Source organism: Rhea pennata, chromosome 17 (genome assembly GCF_028389875.1).
Source record: "Rhea pennata isolate bPtePen1 chromosome 17, bPtePen1.pri, whole genome shotgun sequence".
Classification (NCBI taxonomy): Eukaryota; Metazoa; Chordata; class Aves; order Rheiformes; family Rheidae; genus Rhea; species Rhea pennata.
The window spans coordinates 14,762,766-14,786,594 of NC_084679.1; the positions used below are offsets into that span (position 1 = coordinate 14,762,766).

At 49.1% G+C, this 23,829-nt stretch overlaps 1 protein-coding gene across 2 annotated transcripts in view; it reads right to left on the reverse strand.

Moving 5' to 3' along the window:
* Positions 1–23,829, reverse strand: part of NOS1 (nitric oxide synthase 1) — a 51,988-nt gene that overhangs the window by 13,138 nt on the left and 15,021 nt on the right. For both annotated transcript variants that reach the window (XM_062590435.1, XM_062590436.1), the window contains exons 3-22: positions 20,439–20,576; positions 19,772–19,917; positions 19,269–19,431; positions 18,084–18,175; positions 17,179–17,320; positions 16,194–16,333; positions 15,577–15,751; positions 14,296–14,397; positions 13,640–13,834; positions 12,370–12,455; positions 9,102–9,246; positions 8,532–8,636; positions 8,141–8,199; positions 4,719–4,835; positions 4,253–4,427; positions 3,662–3,800; positions 2,837–2,915; positions 2,049–2,242; positions 1,249–1,418; positions 355–565 (exon numbers count right to left, since the gene is read on the reverse strand). In XM_062590435.1, the coding sequence (XP_062446419.1) occupies positions 355–565; positions 1,249–1,418; positions 2,049–2,242; positions 2,837–2,915; positions 3,662–3,800; positions 4,253–4,427; positions 4,719–4,835; positions 8,141–8,199; positions 8,532–8,636; positions 9,102–9,246; positions 12,370–12,455; positions 13,640–13,834; positions 14,296–14,397; positions 15,577–15,751; positions 16,194–16,333; positions 17,179–17,320; positions 18,084–18,175; positions 19,269–19,431; positions 19,772–19,917; positions 20,439–20,576 (2,773 nt within the window). The remainder of the gene's footprint in view (positions 1–354; positions 566–1,248; positions 1,419–2,048; positions 2,243–2,836; positions 2,916–3,661; positions 3,801–4,252; positions 4,428–4,718; positions 4,836–8,140; positions 8,200–8,531; positions 8,637–9,101; positions 9,247–12,369; positions 12,456–13,639; positions 13,835–14,295; positions 14,398–15,576; positions 15,752–16,193; positions 16,334–17,178; positions 17,321–18,083; positions 18,176–19,268; positions 19,432–19,771; positions 19,918–20,438; positions 20,577–23,829) is intronic.

The following is a 23,829-nucleotide window of genomic DNA, read 5'->3' on the forward strand; positions in this document are numbered from 1 at the left end:
TCAGTGCCTGTGCAGGTACTGAAATCTGGCTAGTTGTGGCAGTGTGGACTTCAGCATGGGCAAGTGAGTGATCTCACATGGTGCTCAGAGATGCTGTGGTTGGTTTATTGCTGGTAACTGAGCTGGTGCTCCTGTGTGCTATACACTACCCTTAGATGTGTAGCTGTTCTCCACAATGTGGGGCAAAACTTTATGGTCTAAAGAAATCTAGTCACTGCAGCAGGTAGAAAGGCTTCAAAATAACATCTCCCTGCCAAAGACATGCTTGTTTTGCCCATATGTTAATGGTCTTCTCCCTGGCCCCCACACTTAGCCTGTCCCCACTGACCCCTGCGTTAGTACCCTCCATGGTACCTCTCGTGCGGTAGGAGACCACTGCCACAGTGAGGTGGACCTCGCCTGGGTACATCTCCGGGGAGGAGCTGATGGAGTAGTAGCGTGGCTGGAGCAGGGGTAGTTGCGTGAGCAGGAGTGTGGAGGGCATCTGCACAGAGGGGAACTCCTCCAGCACCTCCACAATAGTGGGGTTCTTGGACCACTTCCATTCCTCATACTCCTGCAAGCCCTGTAGCCAGGGAAGGAAGGGAGGTGAGAGCTGCAGCGTCTACCTCTTCCAAGCCTAGTGTCTCTACCAGGTTCCCACCAAGCCTATGGCAGGGCTAAAAGGGGTGAAAGCAAATGCAGGCAGGAGGAGCCCTGCTGTCCCATGTATAGACTCAGCAGAACCACATTGTCATTGTCTAGGATAAAAAAATTTACAATTTTATCCAGGGCCTTGAGGAACTTGGGGCTCAAGCACAGCATTCAGTGGTAAGGGGTCTGGCTTCAGCACCCATCTTCCTACAGATCACCTGCATGTTTTCAGGCCACTCTGTTTCAAAGTCTTCATTTGTGCTGGGGAACTGAGGTTATATCTAGAAATTATTCCATCTGAGGCTGAAGGAACAAATAGTCCTGGGAGAAGGAGCCATGGGCAGGATGATACTGAAGAGGAAGGACTGCATCCTGGGGCATGTCACGAGCCATTTCTATGTCCACCATGGGCTACCCTTAAGGAATCCTGCCCTCACTTCTGAGAAGGAAAGTTATTGACAGTGTCTCATGGATACCCTGTCCTTCCTGGTCACATTCGTCCCATGAAACTCCATGGACACTCACATGCAAAGGTGGAGGAAATCTGATTACTCACTCCATAAAGTCAGCAAAACAGCCCCTATGAGTCCCTGCTATTGGGATTTGAGGCTTTACCTTGCTAAGGACCTGAAGATGTTTCTTCTCCTTCTCACTGGTGGCCAGTAAAGCAAACTGCTGCAGCAGAAGTGGGGTTGGAGGGGTGGTGATGTCCAAATAGTACTTAAATGCCTGGAAGATGGTGCATGGTGGGACACGGTTCTCATCTGTCCAGTTACTGATGACACCTGCCAGGAGGGAATCCAGCACAACCATGGGATCAACTGAGCTTAAGAGCCAAAGTGGACAAATCCTTGCTCTCATTTACCCTGCTCAGCTCTGACAGTGAATGAAGAAGAGCTAGACAGAAGAGTCAAAGAGGTATCCTCATACTAAAAGTGAGACACTGTGCAATCTGCACAAATACAAAGTCACCTTGAGCCTTGGTCATTGAGTTAATGCCATTTTCCATCTTCTGTTTCAATATCCATGGCAGTAGGGCGTCAAACCCATTCCAGAAATATAACACTGGAATGGTCCACCAAGATCCCTTAACTCTTCTTTGCAGCACTAGAGTTTGCTCATCTCATGAGAATGTAAATGCCTTTAGTTTGTCTGAAAATCTAGGAAATGTCTTCCCCAGGCTCCTGCTCACCCTTCAAACTTTTGCCCTACGCTCTGAGTGCAGATTAGCAATGGATCTGGGTGAAAGAAGGTGAAAGGAGGTGCTCCCAATTCAGGCACCACTGAGATGAGAAAAGATTCCTCTTGGGGTCATTTATATTCCTGAGGAGCTACAGCAACCACTATGGGGTAATGGATGAGGAGGATAGACTACTTCTATGCCAAGGCTGCATCTCTGTGCTGGCTCTGGTTACCTAGAGCTGTGTTCCTCTCCTCCAGGAGCTCCACCTTCACCAGCTGGTTGGCTGGAGGGGCGTCTTCTAGTCTGTCAATCAAGGCATTGACCAAGTCTTCATGGTTCCCTGGAAACACACCTAAGTGGTCCCCAGGCAGGTACTGCAGTTCCTGGTGTCCATTGGTGTGAAGTCGCACGAAAATCGTTGAACGACTACAGGGAAAGGACAAAAATCAGGACATGTTTTTGAGGAGTCTTACTGGGAGTTGCTGAGCTCTGTCCTCTACAGCTTTGAGAACCATTGGGTGTGCTGGATGATGGCGGTAGGTCTAAGCCCTGGTGAGCATGCCCCACTGAGCACACTACCAAAATCATCACCCGGAGCTACAAAGGGCCAGACACCACTCTCACACCGCAACACCCTCTCCCTTCCCAGCTGCTGACTCACAGTCAGGGAGTGTTAAAAAGGGGAAGATCATTTAGCCTCTTGCTTCAGCAGTTGTATCTTTTCTTTAAATACGCCCTGCCACGCTGTTACTGCAGCAACTTGTCTTTTCCTCGTCTTTAAAGGCGGGAGGCTAATTTATGTAGTGGTAGAGCTCTCACTTTATTACAAGCTAGGAAACACTTCACTGGCTTAGTGTAACTTTCAGCCTAGATTATAACTTAGGCCACACTTGCACAAAGATGCTCTCTGTGGGACATTTAGGGTTCAAGAGATACACACAACGCTTTGTGCACAAATATGTTTGAATGCAAAGGAGTGTATTCACCTCCCACAGGCCACAGGATACCTGAACCTCCTACCTGGATTTTGGACTCTGCAGATTCTGACGTGCTATAAGCCGGGCTGCAAAGACTCGTTTTTTGTGAATGCTGTATAGGCCTGTGAAGGAGAAGAGCCAGTGAACCAAAGAACAGAGACTGGCCAAAGCAGACAGCTTCTGGCTTTTGCAGGGGCATTGTCCACCACTGCCTCTCCTTCAAAGCTTCAGGGAGCCTAGAGGGCTCAGAGACTCCGAAGCCACAAGGAGGAACCAAGCACAAGCCCTGTTTTGTTATTAACTGAGGAATCCTCAGAAAGTACCTGCACAAGGAGCAGAGATGTGCCTTCTCATGCAGGCAGGCACCACTCACTGCCAGTACCACCTGGCTGGTAACTAAGCGCCTGAATTTAGGAAGAGCTAAGCCAGTGCTACAGATCATCAGCTGTAGGAGCCATGCTGTGGGGCCATGTGTCAGGGGGCTGGACCTGTTATTACAACTCAACACTCAGTGGAACAGGATTTGAACAAAGTGTTTGGAAAGCTCCCAGATTTCCAGCTCTTTGCTTCGAAAAAGGGGTCAGGAGGAGGGAAATCAGATCATATCCTAACATCTTGGCTATCCAGATACAAAGAGGAACCAGCCAGCAGCCAGAGGGGCTTAAGACTCCCACAAACAGCTCAGCAAGCACAGCCATGGGACGGGGGGAGAGGCAGGGCTGAAATGACGTGCATTTAACACAGAGACTGAGGTAGATGGGGAATTTGGGTAAGCAGGTTTAATCCCTTTGCCCCCAGTAAGTGCGTCATGGGTCCTCCTCAACCTGGCCCACGTCCAGGGCCTTTCTGGGTGACCCCATGTCTGTACCTTGTGTGAGCTCAGGGGCCTCAGCCACGTAGGTCAGGCGAAACTTGCTCCTCTTCCAGCTCCGGTCATTGCTGATGAGGGAGTTGTTGGCCTTTTCGATGTTCACGTCATCACCCACGCAGAACACATCGCACGCTGCCTGCAGCACGCACCAGACTCTCACGCAACTCCCCGCTTTACCCAGGCTTTCCGTGACATCTGGCCCAGCCCCACAACACCCCAACAGGACCCCATTATCCCACCTCATCTCAGCCAACATATGTTGAAGGGAGGCCACGATGGAGTAGCATTAGACCACAACGACCAAGGACATGTCTCAGGGTGTCTGCCTCCCCCGGGCATCTGGGATAACTGAAGATAACCCTCTGGCAACTATATAGCTCAAACCAGAACTTCAGCTCCACTAAAATTTGAGGAAGCTCAAGAAATTGTGTTTCTTTATTGTGAGCCAAGCTCCCTGATAACATAGGTTCCTGGTATAGGGAAAGAGAGGCTGGGTTTAGCTCCAGCTCTAACTGGAGGCTTTGCAGGCTCTGGCCTTGCATCCCTTTACCCTCTATTCCTCCCTGAAGTACAAAGGAAGAGGGCTACCTTGAAGACCTTCTTGGCCCAGGTTCTGAAGGACTCCTCCTGGCCACAGAGCTCATCCCCTTCTCCCATGCGGAGGATCCTCTCTCCACCCAGCTCCTCCAGGAGGGTGTCTACTGCCCGGGCAAAGGCGCAGAAATGGGGGTAAGCACGTGATCCCAGCCCAAACACAGAGAACCTGCAGAGAGGTGACACAGCGTTGGCTACAGAGCCTGAAGGGCCACCATGCCTCTTGGGACGCTGCTGCCTCTCCTCCCACGTTGGTGTGGCCAGCACCAACCTGGGGGAGTGTGGAGGGATTTGTATCCTAAAGTATAATGCATTTTTGTAGCAAAAGCTGCAGTAGCAGAAAGAGGCTCTGTACAGCAGCAGCACCAGCTCTGTTCTTTCTGCAGCTCCTGAAGACAGACTTAATCTTTTCTGCCTAGACCAGCAGGAAATTATGGTCCCCCTCCCCCATCCTCTTTACCTGACATTAGCCAGGGGCCCTGTGCTTTCAAAGTTGTCCCTGGAGTCAGGCCCATCGCTTGAAGATTTTCGTGCATCCGAGTAAGAGGAGACACTGTTAAAACGGACCTTGTAGCTCCTGTGAACAGCAACAGCATTGACTGTTACAATGGTGACAGTGGATGTGGCTCACATGGGGCTATGCACTCTCCTGGCAGTCAGCACGTTACATCTCCCTGGCTGGGTCTGAGCTGCTCTATGGGGTCCTCCAGGCAGACCCAGATTTTGGCCCTCACATTGTCACCAGCTGTGCAGAGTTGACAATACCTTTGGTTTTAACTGTCCTTCTCTGGCTATATGCAAGGTCAGACCATATGTACAAATATATACTTTTGAAGATTTTTCCATTCATAGGATGTGAAAAAAAAGTAAGAGGAGGGGACAAGAAGGGGGAAGGGGAGAGGAGAAAAAAATGTGAAAACAGCAGAAGTATTTCTGAATTGAACCATCTTCAGAAATTGCTCTACAGAAGAGTTTCTAAATATACTGCAAGAGCAATGAAGCAGTAGTGTGTGGATGAGTCACAGCAGACCTCCTGCACCCAACACACTACGCAGAGGAGACTCAACCCTCTGAGCAAAATAATTGCCAGGGCTGTAGAGCCTTGTGCTTGCCACCTTTGCTCTGGAGCTGCTCCTGGCAACCAGCCCTGTTCCAGACCTCTCCTGACCTGCTCCCCTTGTCTCTTCTTCTCAGACTCTTGCTTCACTCTATCTGGATGGAGCTGTTTCCTTCTCTGCTCTCCCTGGGCCATGTCCTCATCTGGGGTTATGTGGCAAAGGCAGAGTAACCTGGCCCACAGGTTTAGAGTGACATGAGGCATATAACCTGCTGGAGGCACCTGGGCAGCTCTGATGCTGCAGCTGAAGAGCCTGGAAAGCCTGGTCCTGTCAGTCAGTGCCCACTAGGTCTCAGAGGGGCATAGGTACAACTCAGAACTTCAACCACGGTGCAAAAGGGGTCTCTTTGCCTACACCAAAACATGATGATATTTTACTGGGTTAGTCCCAAATGCTGCTGTGTCACTATTCTGCAGCAGCTGGGTCCAGGTATAGCAACATACTCACATTACTTCTGTAATAATCATTTTGATCACTCAGAATACATGAACTAGCTCATGCACCTCTGATGGCCTGGAGCACCATTTTCCCTCAGCCACTGCAGGCAGTCCAATGGCATATGAATGCCTCTGAAAATCCTTGGAAAACCCTCACTGTACTGTCTAGTGTTAGACACCCAGAATTGCATATACAATTATAACAAAAAACCTCAGCTGTGGACAGATCCGTGGCCACAGGGCTCTGGCAAACTCATTGGGAGACCACAGCTTAGAGAGGCTATTCTCCCCCACCTCAGGGTGGTCCTAGCCACCAGCTCAACAGCTCCCAACATGATGTGGAGCTGGGAGTTCACTAGGTGCCCAGGGCAGGAGCTGCTCTCTCCTGTCCTTTCCTACAGATGTCAGCCTGACACTGCCCCTCTTCCCTAGATGATCTCCTCCAGGCCTCCTTTTATCATTGCAAAAGCTTTTTTCATGTCTAATGTCAGCATCTCTTGCTGCCATCCAGATCCATGACCTCTTGGCCTGTCCTGGGGGGACCACAGGGAATAATTTATTCCTTCTTCCTCTGCAGTCACCTTTTCCATTTGTGAAATCTGCTACCACACCGCATTTCTGTCTTCTCTTCTCCAGACAAAATAGCTCTCACTCTTTTGCTCTGTCCTTGTAGGTCACTTTTTCCAGCACTCTGACCACTTTTGCTGTCAGGTAACCAAGCCACAGGCTGTTCTGGCCCTTAGAAACTCTTGCCAGTCCCTCAAATTACATTTAGAGGTGACTGGGGCAGCCAACACTGAGCTCAGGTGCTTTTGTCCTCCTCAAATCTGCCTGGCTTGCTGGTGGTGGCACCTCTGCACCCAACTGTATGTTGCACCAACCCAGCTCCAAAAAGTAGATCCTTTGGGGTGAGAGCCACTTACAAAATGCCCTGGCACCTTCTTCATCCAGACACCTTCAGGGCAGCTTGCGTGTCCTGTTTTGCCAGCTGTCCCCATTAAGGGATGAGACCATTAGAAACCTGATGGGTTTTTGGCTTGTAAGCCCTGCAGGGATCTGTCAGATGACTTGGCTGCACAGTAAGGAGGCCACTTGAGGGCTGCTGCATAACCAACAGCACAGATAACACCTTGATTACGGAGCAGCCTTTTACCAGCAACCTTTACCTTTGCGTGCATCGCTATGTTAACTCAGGAGAGACACCACAGTAAAGCAGTATCTCAGCTGAGCAGAGTATATTGTACTGTATAGCTAAAATAAGAGAAGGTCCCCAAATGATTAACACTTTGCCAGCTGTCCTCGCTTCCCCACCTCTGGAACATGCACAGAGATGCTCAAGGCTCGTCCTTCGCCAATGAGAGTTTTCTAAAACCCCAAGCCCTGTCTCCAAGGTACTGGTTCTGGACTCAGTGTTACAAAAATCACAGCCAGAATTTATAACAGCTCTTATTTTCCCTAGCAATATTTTTTGCATGATGCAAGAAGATAGATTTGGTTCTCAAATCCTCTCTGTCCTTTCGGCCCGCCTACATCCACACAGCTGGGAACTCCCCTCTTCCTGCAAGTCTCACTATTTTTATGTCTCCTTGAATGCCTCAGCTATAGGACTTAATGATTATGGGTGAATTCCTGATTTTATCTGTTTTTTTTGTAGCCGCCTGTCTCTTACAGCTGCAGAGAAAAACTTTAAAATGCTAGCCCTACAGTCTCAAATCCCAAAAGGAAACTGAAAAGAACCACAGATTTGGTATTTCAATAAACTCTTCAGTTTTGAAAAGTATTTGTCGGTCGGCAGCTGTGCTTCCATCCCCCGTGACAGAGCAGCTTTAACAACCCGTGTGAATGCTACAACTCACGTGTGGCCGCCTGCAGAGATGCAAGGCACATCACCACCTCACCGCATCTTGATTTAGGGACCCCCTGCAAAAGACTGGTGTTCACCACGGCGTCCAGGGGGTGAGGCTGGCAGTGGCTGGGGCAGCACTAAAAAGCAGGTTCGTATGGATGTGTCCCAAGTGCCTTGCCATTGGGACATTTGTGGCCAGGGGTTATACAAGGGAATTACGAGCTGGAGTCCACACACGTCTGACTCGGTGCTATTGCCCTCCCTGTGATCACAACCTACTTTACCCCCTGTTCCTCAAGGCAGGTCCAATCCCTCTGACCATTGAAAACTCGCAACCTGTGCTGGGATTTCTCTCTCCCTTCTGAGAGGAGGAAAACCAAGAGAGTCGGCTGTCCCAGCTGCTGAGGCTGCCTGCTCTCCGGGGTTATGAGCCGGCGTGTGAGTGGGGTTGTGAGTAGCGGTGTGTGTGTGGCACTCTTACTTCCTCTCCTCCAGGTTGGAGTTGGGATTCTTCATTTCCATTAGCGCACAGCCGAATTTCTACAGAGAGAAAAGAAAGAAAACAAACAAACAAAAAACACAGCAAAGGCCATCAGGTTTGCAAGTCTAGCTGCGGGAACCAAAGTAATGACTAAAACCTGGCCTGGGTCCATTTGTCTCACAGCTGACGAGGGAATAAGTAGATATCCCCACTTCAGAGAGCTGGAAGCAGAGATAGGCACAGCACCAAGGATGATGCAATACTCAGGACCTGTTTCAGGCCATTTCAGCATGCAAAAGGTGAGCTCAGAGCAGATGCTCTCCTCATTCTCCGCCACCTCTCCTCTGCCCATGTCCATGCAGTGGTTGCCAGTCCCTGTGGTCTGTCATACCTCTCCATTCTCAGGTGGGTCTCCATTGCCAAAGGTGCTTGTGACTACCAGGACCATGGTTTCATGCTCTAGGTGGACTATGTCGTACTCATCCATGGACATCACCTGGGAGCAACAGAGATGTTAGCAAGAGTCTTTAGGTGGGGAGACCTCCCACCAGCCAGTCTGCTGAGCCCCTGCTACCTAAGGGTGGGAAATGCATCTCCTGGCTGACTCCATGCCAGTGCCCTGGCAGAAATCTCTGCACTAGGAGGATGAGAACAAGGGACTTAAAGGATATGGACAAATCTCCCCTCAAAACTTTGGGGCTACCTGAGAAGCAGAATACAAATGTAGCCCCAACACCTGCTGGAGTATTAGCAGGAAATTCTGTTCATGCTGTTCATTAGCAAGAAATGCAGCCATGCAGGCTTCTCTTGAGTAACCAAGACCCACTAGGCCTCATTCTGACAGCTGCTGAGGGGCCACATGGGATGGGAAAGATCACATTTGTTGCCCAAGAGCTATTTATTTCCTTGGACTATTCACAGGTGTGTGCAATCTTGCAGGGGCTGGGAGCTAGTACACTACCTTGGCATCAAAAGCATGCTTGAAGATTTCACACAGAGTTTTTGCGTAGACCTGGGACTTCCCTGTTTCTGTGGCATACAGGATGGTTGCTTTGACTCGCTTGGCCATGGCCTGCCCCATCAATTTGGCTGAGAACTTCACAGCTCTAGAAAGCAAGAACAAATCCAAAGAGTAATAGGATTGCCCACCTCCTTATTGGTGCTTCTAGTCCAGAGTATATTCAGAGCATATTTGTTATTAAATGAACACATTTTTGGTGTAATATGCCAAACATGGACACTATGGAAGAGCCTATCTGTCTTGTCTTATCAGAGAGGAAGATTGTATTGGGGTAGGGGCTTGAACATAGAGCTGAAGTACCTTGGTGGGCAGATAAAAGGAGGAAAAAGCTAAATCAGGTTTGGAAGAGCTCTTTCTGCAGGGACAGAGAAGCAAAATAAGAACTTGGGATAGCAGTCATCGAGATTAGCAGATAACTTCAAAGCAAAAGCCAGAGCCTAACCAGAGATGAAGCTACTGAAGGAATATTGGCTTCTTTGTCTCTTCATGTCTTTAAATCATATCTGGCTGCCTTTCTACAGGAGTTGTTCTAGCCAAGCAGAAGTGCTCAGGCTCCACATATCACTCGGAAAGCCCCGAGACACTCAGAAGGTCAGACAAAGCTGTCTGAAGTCCCTTTGATTTGCACTCCAGCGATGCTATGAACTTTACTCAGAGGAACAGCCCTCCTGAGGCTGAGAGGTTGTACATTTATTTGCGTGTTTGCAGGGCTCTGTCTAGCTGGATACCTCCTGTGGCTGGAATCGTGACTGGATGTGTTCGCTCCAGTTTTCCCCACTGGCTCAGTTCTGACAGCAGGGCAGAGAGGCTCTGAGAGGTCACCTGTGTCTCTAATCCCGGCCAAAGTGATGAAGCACTAGAAACACTGGCTCCTTTTCAATGCTAGTATTGGTGGTTGGATCTGCATCAGCAGACGCCCAGCAATGGGGGACAAGAAAGGCTGTTGTGAGCCAGCTTTGCGTTGCACAGAGGGGCGCTGAGCCTAGCGTGGCAAGCATTGGTTTGTTAGGCCAGTTGTAGGGCCGTTTCTAAGTGCAAGGTTTGGACATGAACACTGTTTTCCCTAAATGCAGAACGCCTTCACCCTTTTTAAATGGTTCATCAAGCCTGTAAACGGGAAAGTCAGAAAGGCAGGTCAGAGCTGAGGTCTGGATTTAGCCTCGTGTGTTGCAAAACTGAAGGGGCAGTAGGGCGGCTGAGAGAGCACAGAGCATCTTATGTGGCCTCTAAAAAAACCAAGGGCTGCTTGATTCACTTTGACAGCTCAGAGCTGGAAAGAAAGTTTCTCCAGAAAGTAGCAAAAGATAAAAGTCCAATGAGAACAGGATCAGCACTACCCCAAGTGCAGGGTGATCTGGTTCAGACTCCTGCAGACAAGCTATGGAGGAACGGAGATTGCAGCTACACTAGTCATGCTGGCAGGAGAAAGCCAACTTCCTGCTGCCCCTCCTGCCAAGTGGTCTTTGAGCTGGCTACCATTTCCAAGGAGGGGAGAAATTCTGTACATTCAAAATTTCGCTTGGGAAAAAGAAAAAGGAGGAGAAAAGGGGTAGAAACCTTCCCAAACTGTTACCTCCTACCACCTTCAGCCCTCCTGTGTGGCTAGAGGGCTTCATCTCCACGGAGCACTTCCCCAGCAGCAGGGCTCCACTTCCAAGTCAGTCTCATGAGGATTTATATTCGCTGCTATAGAATCATTTCTGAATGCAGCTCTGCATGTTAATGTCACCCCTTTGCTTTCCCCTGATGGTAGTGTCCCCCGTTTCCAGGGCTTACATTGACTGCCAGGGAGGGAAGGGCAGGCTGGGGAGGGACTGCAGATTTGAACCCTTTGGTTTGGCCAGAACCAGCACAACCAGTCTGAACAGGCATCCAAATCACAGCAAAACCAGTGCCAGGTGCAACACTCAGAACTGCTGGGCTTGGTCCGCCACTTGTTCAGCTGATTAGCTCAGATCCAGGCAGGATTAATGGTGAATTAAAAAAAAAAAAAAAAAAAAAAACCTTCCCTCCCTCAGGAACAATGGAGAGTTTTTTTTAAAAAGACTTACCTGCCAGGCTTTCATTTTTATAAAAACATTTATCAACTGCACACACGATGGCTACAAATAAAATCCATTGTTTCTCCTAACTCAATGGCTCAATTAATCTTTCTGAGCTCTCCACCAGGCCCTGGCTGCAGCCTGGACCCACGCACCAGTGCCAGCCTGAGGAGTGTATTTATGACCCAGCTGTTGATCATGTTTAATAGATGTACCATGGAAAATAGCTTGCAGTAGGTGATAGCTGAAGAGTGGGAACAAACTGATAGTGGGCACACAGGAAACTAAAGCGTGGGAAATGTGAACAGCACAAGGCCACCTGGCAGCCTGGGCACAGATACCAGGGCAGACCCAGCCCTCCTCAGTCTTGGCCCAGTGCTCTATTTCCTCAGTGAAACACCTCCAACAAAAACTTCCCTGCCAATGGCCCACAAGGGAGGCATTCAGGCCAGGATCAGTCAAAGGGGCCAAATTACACTTCCTTCCTAGATTCCTGCTGACTGGGAGCTTAGGAGCGTTTGGCACAGGATAGGGGCTTGCACAGCCCGTTACAAGGGATGTCTGAATCTCAGCTTTACTCTAAAAAGCAAGAGCTGCACAATTCTGCGGTCCTGATCACTGTAACATGTAGGAAGATTCCTTATTCCCATCTCCCTCCTCCTTGCAAAGGGGACAGTCAGAGGTTTAGATACCCTCTAAAGACAACTGCTCCTCAAGCAGCTGAAGAGTCAGTAAGAGAAATACAGACAAGAGTGTGATCTTGCTTGTGTCAGCATTACAATGAACAATAGTGACTGATCTCTTTGCCCCAGGAGGCTATGAAAGGAGAAACAGATGATATAATCCCAAGAAGTGAGATTCCTCAGCTTTGAAGATCACCTTACTGGAGAGTGACACATCTTAGGAACAGAGACTACATGCAATATTCAGTATACGTCTGCCCCCATCCACACACCTTATGAAGATCTACTGGGATTTTCAAAGGGCTGTTTCCCTGAATGTCCTTTTTGGCAACTAAAGGCTTCAGTGGTCTTGGATCCAGGCTCACAGCTCAGCACCCAGGAGTTTGCGCTCATCCTTAGGGCAGCAGGACAGCAAGTGGAGCTGCCCAAAACCAGGACAAGTCCATGGCACTCCAGGGCTTTTCAGAGCTCACTGGTACTTACTTTGCTAGCTTCTTAAAGCCAATGGCCCTCTTCTTGGTAGGCGTCCCGTTGACCCCTTTCCAGATGTGAGTGTTCCAAGGGTCCGGCTAGGAGAAAGAAGAGCAGCAGCAGCTGATGGACAGTGCTTAGCTCTTTGAGAAATGCTGTATCCATGGTGCTTGTCACTGAATTCCCCTAGTCCCGAATGGGAGGATTAGCTGGCCTCAGACCCTCTTCTCGGCTCTTGATCCTTGGAGCTCGTGGGTCTCTTGGGGCATGTGGGCATTTAAGTATGAACAGACAATTGCAATATAATAAAATGTTGCTGGCTTGTAGCAGCATCTGGTCAAATGCCCCCTCATCGCTAAAATGAGCATTAATAAGCAACAAGCAAAAAGAAAACGGGCACCACCAGAAAAGGGAGGAAATGGAAATACATCCTTCCCCCTCCCCAAACCAAATCTCTCCCTCTCTCTCTCTCTCTTTTTTTTTTTTTTTTTTTTGCAGGGGGAGGCTCTTTGGAAGGGAAGTCAGCTGAAGAAAAGAACAAATGCACAGAAGATAATTCAGTGCTCTTGCAGGCTGTTGTCTGTAATCAGGGCCAGGAATCATCGGGGTTCCTGGTGGATTGATTATAAAAATGAACAGACTGCTCTGTTTTGTGATTGTTCCTTAAGGGCTCTTGATTAAAGGTCACATTGTGTGAAAAACCACCAGAGCAGGGATGTTTGGTTAATGAGTGTGTTTGCTTAGGGCCCTTTTTCCCATGGTCTGAAGTGCTAAATATTCCAGCACCTTCATGTCAGCCTGTGGCTTAGCTTGTTGAGCAGGAGCCCCTGACAAAATTCTTAGATCCTCAGGCTGGCAGGAGTCATCTACTCAATTTTGCAAGCTGGAGAGTGGAGGGAGGCAGTGACTGCCAAGGCATTTCCCCACTTACCAACGAAAGAGCAAAATTAGGCACATCCAAAAGGAGGACCTCTGCTTTGTTCTGCTTGAACCAAAAGTACAAGTTGGGGCCTAAGCTGTCCCATGCTCTAAAGGAGGGGCAGAGGGCCAGCCCCCTGGGAGAAGGGAGTTCTGGTTATTACACCAAATTAAGGGGATCATCAGTTAGATACGTCTATGGACTCACTGACTCGAGGGACAGTTGTTGAAGTGATGAGCTCATCAAGAGACTGGTTGATGCCCCTCTTCTTGCTGTGTCTCCCGGTTCCTCCACCTTCTACCCTGCTCTTGCTTATACCTTTGGGCATGCAACACTGGAAGAAGGAGGGCGTGCAGACAGTACCTGGTACTCAAAGGACGGTGTGAGACGGTAGTTGAGCATCTCCTGATGGAAAACAGGGGTGATGCTGCCAGACATTGGTGGAACAATCCATACCCAGTCAGCAGGACAGCCTCCACGGCATCGATACTCATTCTCCATGTGCTTGATAAAGGACTCTGTGGCCGAATGGTGATCCACAATGGTCACCTTGTCACTCTGTTGGAGAGAGAAGAGAGCAGAGCCAAGAACTGTGGGTTAATACTCCACAGACAGTGAAAATCAAACTCAGGCACTTTAGTGCATCTACATCTCTAAGTGCAAGTGTGGGGAGAGCCTGGGCCAGATTCTTGATGTCTTTACTGCCAATTCTTGTCTCAGACAGTACAGAAGGGCTGGAACCTGCCCCTTCGGGGTACTCCCCCTGGACTGGCAGAGCTCAGGCTGTGGAAGTGCTGTCTTTGCAACATCCAGGGCACAGAGATCATTAAATTTCACTGCAGGCTCCTGGAACAGCCTGAAATTAGGAAGGTACGGCACAATTTTAACTAAGCATATCAGTAGCCGTTGCTATCCTTGGGCAGGTATCTCCATACTTCTCCATGCATCCCTCAGGAGCTGAGTCCCTGCATCCCTCAGGCCTCACCCAAACACAGCAGTGAGTCCTGCTGCTCAGGTACCTGGAAGCTGTACAGGACAGCAATGTTAATCTCCACCAAGGCTTGGTCCTTCCACAGTGAGGAGGTTTTCCTCATATCCAAATTCATTTTCTTGGCCACTTGCTGTAACAAAACATGGTAGAAGAACTGAAGATCTCTGCTTGAGAGAATGAGAAACCCAAAGAAATGAGTCATGTCACTCAAGGCACATAGAGGACAGGGCAGCACCCTTGCAATGAATGACAGATGGTTTTGCCTTCCTCTGAGGAGATGTGGCCCTGCTTCTTCCTCTCCATGACTGGGGCAAGGCAAGTATGGCCTTCTCCCTCTTCCCTCTTCCCCGTAGACTGCTGAAAGGGGACATAGAAAGCCATTGGTCTTTGTGGGGAGGTGAGGAGATCAGAGAGTCTCTGGGATAGTGGGAGAAAATGGTAAAGCAGGTGCTGGGAGGAACAGGCCCTTGCTTTTACACCCCATGCCGGACCTCTGTAGTTTCCAAACTCTATTATTTCTCAGCCTTTTTCTTCCACTTAGAGTCCTTCTCCCAGACAGTTACACACATGTGCATGTGTGCACATACACATGCACACACCTGTTCTGAGCCCTCTGGTTTCCAAGTGAGCTCTCAAGCTAGTCAAGAAGGATGCACCTCCTCAGAGTAACACAGCCTGCCCCTTGAAAGGGGAAAGGAGCTGAGTCAGATCAATCTTGCATTTTGTGCTATTGTGAGACTTGGATTTTTCCTCCACCTCCTCCTCCTCCATCCACAGTGCCAGCGTCTCATCACAGCTTGGCCTCATCTCTGACTCACACAGTCCCTGGTGCAGGGAGTTCCCAAGCCACAGAAATGCACCTGGCAGTTCCCCCAGATGGGCCAGTTGGAGGGTCCCTGTGGGCAGGCATGTCTCTGAGGAGTCGCTGAGCATCTCAGTACCTGCTGATCCCCACCATTTCCCTCAGCACTTGACCCCTAGCAGGCACACAGAAGTCACAGGCACCCAGCTTACCAGGTGGCTGCTGACCCATACGATGCTTTCAAAGGTCTGGGGGGTGCTTAATAGACATCAGCTTTGTTCTGTTTAGTACCACCTGGCCTTACAGGACATAGTAAAACTTGCCAGCCCCGTAGCTTCTTTGGTTATATGGCAGCAGAAGAACATAACTGCTTTGCAGCTGCTACCTGTAAGGGAGACTTGCATGTCTTGCACTCTCCCACCCAAGATTAACACTGTCCCAGCAACTTCACACGTACCCAATATACCACGAGGAATGCCTGGCCTGCCACGAGGAGTAGTGAATTACCTCCAGTATGTTGTAGCGAGAGTTATCACAATAATCCCGGACCCCAATCTCTGTGCCCATGTACCAGCCGCTGAAGGGACAGGCAGAAAACTCCAAGCCACCAATCTCAAGGAGCATGTTGGAAACTGCAGGCAAACCGTACCACTTCAGGCCCAGGTCCTTAAACCATTCAAACCTGCCAGGACACAACAGGATTAGGCAAGTAGCCAAACCTCCCCTGCCAAAGGCAGGCAGGGGAATGCAGGAGACTGTTTTGCCGTGAGCCACCAGGCCCAAGGATGCATGCATGTGCTCAAGAATGGTCTGTGGAGGTATACCTTCGTTAGGGGCTGTTTATGAGGAGTGGGTAATACACCAGGAATGTTATAGAGCAACGTAAGTCCTGACAGACTTCAAGAAAAGGGAAGACAGCCCTGAGGCAAGAATACAAGTTGCTTTCTACCCCCTGGCTCTGCCAGCTTTCCATGCAGAGGGAAGGGAAGATCTGGCAAAGAGAGTACTAAAGCACCCAAGCCATGACAAGGAAAGGCCATGCACAGGAGTTGGCTTAGTTTGAAGCCAGAGGAGCTGAGTCCTGCTGATCTCCTTGAGGAGTTTTGGGGCCTTCTCTGACTTACTTGGGATGCCGGATAGGCACTTCCAGCACGAGCTCTGGAGGGATTTCGAAGAGCTCTGGATCATTGCCATTGGCTTGGAGGAGTAGAGGCAGGATATCGAAGCGCCCATATGGTGCCTTCCACCCTTGCTGAATGCAGATCTAAGGCCAAAACAAAGCTGGAGTTAAAAGCCCAAGCTGGAGTTAAAAGTGCCCTCCGAGCTCTGTGGGCAGGGAGTCGCACGGCACTGGGCAGCCTCTCTTAAAAGCATCTCCACTCAGCCCTGACAGTCGAGGAATATTCTCTGTCCAAAGGAGCTTTGACAGCGGTTGCCTGTCACAGCCAGCCTATGGCCAGTGTAAGGGGCACCCAGGGGAAACGCAGTGAAAGTGAGTCTAGAATGAAATCCCCAGGAAGGATCATGGCTCTGAAAAAGCTGCTTACCACATCTGTGCCTGCATGGATGGAGAAGGGAGGCTGAATGGGTGAGAAAAGTGTAAAAGGGCAGCAGCATAAGGCACATCTCTCATTTCTGGTTCCCACGGGCCGATGTCAGTGGTGGGCACACATGACCACCAACGACAGTTCCCTTGGCACTACTAAGCTTCCCCTTCTCTGCATAAGACCAAGAATCTTCTGGTACAGTTATGGCCAACTCCCGCATGTGTGGGAACAGCTTTCATTCCTGGGAAAACAGTTAAGTCTCACTTGTCTGGATCTAATGAGCCCTGCCTGACCCAACATAGGCCTTCATCCTCCTCATGCAGGTGTAAAGCACCCCGTCTGATTTGCCTGGCTAGTCATGATGGGTTGATAAATCTGCCATGCTAGGAGCAATCTGTCCTCAGCTGCTGTCTGTCTGTCTCTGTGTTAGATGGACTGGAATTTAGCAAAATCCTGTGTAGATGCTTCATCTTATTTGTGCTCCTGGGATGGCCACAGATGCTGCATTTCCCCACTGGTCACATGCCCATGACGCCCAGGAAAGAAGGCTTCAGCCGTGTACCTCCGTCAGCTCCGCATTTGCTGGGTCTCCCAGAATAGTCCCATCGGGCTGTTTGTAACCAGCGTAGCGGATGAGCTGGGCGTTCCAGATTCGGAAGTCATGCTTGCTGTCTGTCCGCTGTGGGAATATAGTGATAGCAGATCTGGAAGGAAGAGGCAGCACTAGTGAATGCCATGGAAGTCACAAGAGCACAGAATAGGGGTTATCAGAGAAATGGAGAAGAAGTGTTGTGGGGGAAATGTGCAACCTGCGTGCCCTCCACATGTGGCCACACCTGCCTGTGGCCTGGACCAGCCCCAAAATTCAAGGCAGGATGTTTCCATACCTCATGAGAACAGTGAGACACACCTGGGCATCCGGTTAGAGAGGATTTGCTCTTGTTCGACCAATGCAAGTAAAATTTACTTCCTGCCCTTTGGTGGGGAGTGGACTGAGAATGGTACTTTTGGCCAGGACACAAAACACTGGAGGAGAGGATCATTTAATACGTTTTCTTCACAGGAAGAAAACTCAGATAGATATGCTCCCAGATCTGGAGTCTGGGGAATTTCCATCAATTCAGGTCCGTGCAGAAGTTAGCTGCTAACAGGGTGTTTCAGAGAGATCTGAGGAGAAGTCCACATTCTGCATCTGATGCAGGAGGAAGGGCCAAATATAGGAAGCTCCAAATAATTGGAAAATCTACCCTTTTGGGTCCCATGAAGAGCAAGAACAGAGATATGTATGCACCAGCAGGACACCTTCGCCCTGGCATCAGAGCCCTTCCAATGCTCCCCAGGACAGATGCCAGCTACAAGCATCCTGTTGTGCAGCAACAACTGAAGGAGACAAAGTCAGCAGGGACCAGAGCTGGGCTGACACACATCCAAAGGCCCTCAGACCCTGATCACTCCTGGGTGGCTCACCTGAGATTCCCTTTGTTGGTGGCATATTTGATGTGGTTGCAGATATAATTGAACATCCCATGGGCTGTGGTGCAGTCTCGAGCATCAAACACCTGAAACAGTGGATGCAATAGAGGTTGTAACACAAGGTTCATGCTCCAGTGCATAGAGCAAAGCCAAGCAGAAGAAACACAGCACAGTGGAAAGCCCAAGGGGTCACTGTGATGCATCAGTTGTCTAGAGCTGCAACATTATATGCTTTCTGCCATTTTAACATGGGGAAATATAATGTTGCTGCCTCTTCTGCTCTGGAGAGCTGATTCATCTCCTGCTTCAGCAAGAACAGCCCCAGTCTAGTGCTCCCAACCCACTGCAGTTCCTGTCTCATCCACCAGCAGTTTTGGTCTCTCAAAGATCAAGACTCAAAACTGAAATAGGACAGGTATAAGCCGGGTCTGAGGAACACAGAGAGGATGGGAAAACTGGGAAGAAGAGCCACCTGGAGGCTTGAAGACAATTTCTTGCAGAAGTTGCTCTCTCCTAGAGTTTAAATTAGCTGAAAGAAACAGGAGAACAGAAGAGCTGAAGACTGAACTGGGAGCGAAGAAGGCCCAGCCTCCTGGATCCAGCAGTGCCAATATCCTGCACAAGGTAGCCACAGGAATTGCTCAGCAATTAAGCTCTGCTCTGTTACAAAGCAACTTGTTATTTTCATACCAGGAGAATCCAAATTCCACTAAAGATCATTAATTCAGATCCTACCTGTGTATTCCCAGCTCAGTCAAAAAAGCATTGAGCCAAGTCTTCTCCTACATCGCCTCTCTGACTGTACCAAAGATGAGTGTGTCCTGATTCCACTCTCTAGGCAAAGCTACAGTTTTGGAAGCAGCATGTGGGATATTGCAACAGTATCTGACTTTGGAAAATGTTCTTTAGAGCACCAGCTTCCAGTTGGCCAGGTTTCAGACACAGACACCTCTGCTGCACCTTCCCCCACAGATGCTTTTGCAGTTGCAGCTCTCTTCCCTTTCTCTGCACCTCCAAAGCCTTTGGGAAGAGCTTGGCTGCTCTGTGTTTTCATCACCCACAGCTGTACCCATGTTGTGATCCCCTGAGTATTTGAAGAGCAAGAATTGCCTTTCCAAAACTCCAAAGAATCATTTGGCAGGCCACCTGCCAGCCCTCTTCAGATGAGCCTGTGCTCACCTGTAGCTTGGACCACTGAATCCTGCCCACACAGCGGGCAGCATTTCTCCAGGCATGCTTTGCTCCATAGATGAGCTCTGTGTCTCGCAACTGATAGGTGTCTGTGGCTTCAATCTCCTTGGTCACTTCCTCCAGCCTTTCCATGTGGGCCTTGGAGCCGAACCTGCACGTGTGAGGAAAGGAGAACTCAACAGTCACCAGCCCAGGTGGAGGGCAGAGACTCCTGTTTTCTTTCTTGCACACATGCAAGAAAGTAGCCATATCATACACACGCACACACATGCACGCACACATAGGTCTGCTTTCAGCTAACGGAGGACAAATGGCAGAGGTCAGTAGTTAGCCCTGAGGCACACGATCAACGCTATGAACAAAACTCCACTAAAGAAACAGCTGCACCTGGAACACCATAATCTCACCTTGCCTTGACTTGCAAGAGCGAAAGATTATACCTTAGCATGAGCAGTAGCCAGGGTCTGTGACCTTCTCCAGCCAATACTTACCTCTTTATGGAGGAGTAGTACTGGTCAATGAAGTCCTTAGCCAAAAGAAGCACCTCCTCTTTTGTTCTGATATCTTCTGACTTGCGGACATGCTGGCTGGGGGTCATTACTGAGCCCATGCAGATCTGCTCGGTGCACGCAGTAGCCTGATGGGACAAAAAGTGATGAGTGGGTCTTGGATTTCCAAATCACTATTGGTTACGTGAACAGGCCTGGGGGAAGTTGGTGATTAGCTGCACTGAAGTTGGTGAAATTTTGACAAATCGGGACATTCCCAGATTATTTGTTTTCACACTTGTGAGTAACATGTAGGACAACTCAAGCATGTATAGTCATCTCTTAGCCCACCTGATACAGACTACATGACCTCCAGAGACTCTTTCCAATCTCAGCCATTCCATGATTCTGTGAATTGCGGCTCACTAGATTCATGCCGCAGCCTGGCATGAAGTCATATGCTTTTCCTTATTCCTCCCAGATGGACTTCCCTCTCACCTAGCTTAGTGCACCGGCATCCAGTGATCTGACACTCAGATACCGCAGGAGCCAGGAAATTTGGCCTGAATTCATTTAGATAAGTATTTATAGGCAAATCCATCTTGAAAACGCTGCAATCCACTCAATTATGCTCAGACAACTTGTGGCCAGTCCTTTCAACTCTACTCACCATTGCTGTCTTGAGATGCAGGGTATCATGAAGTACAGAGCCTGTCTCCCAGTTCTTGATTTTGACAAAGCGCGGGCATTTGGAAGGACTTCCATTCACCGTGTTCTTAGTTGGGGACTGCCGTCCAGATGGCGGTGGCTAGACAACAGTGAAGATCAGGTACAAGGTTAATATTCATCAGTGAGATACAGGAAAAAGACAGGCCATAGCCACAAGCAGCATCTTGGATTAGTGGATTTCTCCTGTGGATGCTTGTACTTAAATCATAACGATAATACGGCGACACAAGGTGCATCTCTTAAAGCGCTGGCAAATATTTGGCAGCATTTGAGATCCTATAACGGAGCAATCGACTCTCAGTGCAATTAGGAAGTTAACTCTGTTTACTGGACAGCCAAACCTAGCGGAAAGATAGAGACAGAAATGACTTAGGAGGATATTATGCTCAGATTTCCCAGCGGAAGACTTTCCTCCTAAAATATATATTAGATATATCTTCTTATGGAGCGTCATCTGCTCAAGTTTTACATGTGCCAAGGCCTGCCTCACTGATATGAGCACTCCGAGACAGAGCTGATCATTCCTCCAAGCAGACCAAATGCATGTCTCTGATATCAGTGCTGGAAGAATATAGGAGTAAGGATGGATAAAGTATGCAAATGGAAAGGCTATTGAATTATGCATGGTTGGATTACTTCAGTCACAGCTCTGCATCTCCGTCCCTCTCTGATATCTACGTCAGGGTGTGCTCATCTAGCACGTCGTGAATTATATCTCGACATAAGGAGCGTGCTTGGCCAGCAGAACACTTACAATGAGAGGACCTGACTGTGTGTTCTGCTTCCAAGTGCTTGCGTTTGCACGTTTTCAAATATAATATTTAGTATTTGCACTGTAACCCTTGCTCACTCCAAGCACTTGAGACACTTAGAGAGAATCAGCATCTACCAGCGTCTTCTGTGGCAGCGAGCTTCACGCCAGCCCTGGAAACTGAGACATATCTTCAGGGAATTAGATCTTACAATTGGGTGGGCTTCAATCCCTGCAATTGCAAAGGATCTGCTGGAGGTTTCAAGGGTAAAAAAATCCCAGGCCAGATCGTGCTGTCAAAACCCATTTAAATTTGGTGCCACTTAAAGGCCTGGCATCTCTGCAGAGTACATGTGGGCTTGGGGTAGGTTTTGATGTAGACTTTCTACATGAACCTTGCAGCTTGTGTCCCTCTCTAATTTATCTGAAAGATTTTTTTTCAAAAAACCCCATAAAAATAGCCCTGCCCTCAGCATGCATTTTATGATCCATTCAGAGTTACACAATCCTTTTAGGTGGTCCTGGAGGAAGCCATCGTTGTGGGCTCATGTCACAGGTGCAGCTCATGGACTAGCAGCAATAGCATAAATTTGGCATTACACTCACTCACTGAATGACCAACTGAAAAACAAGCAGCCCACAGTGGAAGAAGCTCTTCTTTCCGAACGAGCAGCTTTGCAGACACAACTGCATCGCTCTGGTGGCAATGCTGGCCATGTTTTTGCCCAGTTTTTGTTTTTAACATGCGTACCTTTCTTGTCATTTTTTCCTGACTCTTTCCTGAGCCACCTGTGTCCACCGAACCCACGTGGGCAGCCTTTGGGCCTGAAAGGACAGTCCGCTATGCTCTTCCCACAGAATGATACTCAGAGTGACCCTGAACAAGTGTAGTAAAACATGGCTGAAAACTGGTGCTCAAAAATGCAAGCAAACAATAACCGTCATCTGTACCTCCACCTGCCAGACACAAATGAGAAGCATCAGCTAAAGCAGAAAGTGTTGGTTGTCTCTAGCACTACTATTTTTATTCTGGGTTAGCTTTACCAGCACCGATCTGCTGTCAGGGCTCCAGTGCAGCCCAGAAGGTGTGCTAAACAGTAACATGTCTTGCTAAAACAGCAATGGCCCGACAGCGTGTTATGAAGCCAGCTGGAGGAATATTGCATCCTCGGAGCAAGCAAACGCTCAGTGCATGCACTTGCGGACGCCGGCTGCCTCACCTCTGCCTTCGAGTGTTCTACCTTACGGCCTGCTCCGGGCCACTCCGTTCCCTTTTTGTCTTTTCCCTGCAGGCAGCTGCAAAGTTTGTGTCCTTCTTGAAAGAGGGCCGTGGTGAAGAAGCATGCTGACTCGCTGGGATGCCAGCAGGGTCAGCCACCTACGAGCAGCAGAGTCACCAGGCCTGGCAGCGGCAGCACAGAGCAGCCGTGGGGAAAGCGGCGCCTAGGAGAACATGGGGAAGTGCTCCACGTGTGTGTATGCCTCCCCCGTGAGGCCTGTCTGAAGTCAAATATTACCCCTGGTTCTGTCAGGGAGGTTATATCAGATCCTTTCATGTTTTAGGCAGCTGTGATATTAGTGACTCAAGAGTGGGACAAATGGAGAGACTCCGGTAGCAGCCAGGCGCACATGCATTATGCAAACATCTTCTACAACAGAGCAGGTTGGCACTTATCGCCGGCATGCAGCTTGCGAGCTGTCTGCGGCTTACAGACAGGGAGAAGAAATGCACCCAGCCCCAGGCTCTTCTTGGGCCCCAAAAGGCAGGGAGCATTCTGCTTTTTGAAGACCCAAGGGAGCTTTATAGGTCCTCAGTCTTCCTCTTCTTGCCTCCCAGCCAGGCTTCAGAGGACCCTGCAAGGACGGCTCTGCTGAAATGCATTGACTATGGGGGGAACCAGGCTTGGAGCATTATCCCAGGTCATAGATGTATTAGCCTGCTGACATTTCCTTCCAGACTACATTAGCTCTGCTAGTTGAAAATGTATTTTCCCTCCTTATAAAGCTGTAAATCATCCGCACAAGCCAGGAGCTGAGCTGACTCCCTTCCCCTGCTAACACGCACCTGCACGCCCCCGTGGTTACTGCGCTGCTCCTAACAAATCAGTCTGTACAGGCTAAAATATGCCTCATGCCGGACCCAGTCTAGTGAAATCACAACATTTTTCTGTCAGAAAGGTTTAGTGCCAGGAGAATCGGTCTTCTGGGGAACAAGCAAAATACACTGCATGAGTTTGCAAAAAAAAAAAAAAAAAAAAAAAAAAAAAAAAAGACTGAGAAGCTGAGAAGAGGAACCCAGGTCCAACTAGTCTTTCAGCACCCTATTGCAAGTGCCCTTGAACGTTCCCCACCTGGACGAGTGAACCCACCAAACACCACTTTAAGAACAACACATATAAAAAGCTCATGTCTGGCTTGGCTCGTCACCATTTCTGCATTAAACGCTGATTAACTGCCGTTTGCAACAAGCTCAGTGAAACTATTCACAGTGGCAAAAGCTCAGTCTTCCCCACAGTACCGTTGGCCCAAGCACAGCTTGTCTTCAGATGCCCTCCATGTAGCACTGACCCGGAAAACTGCA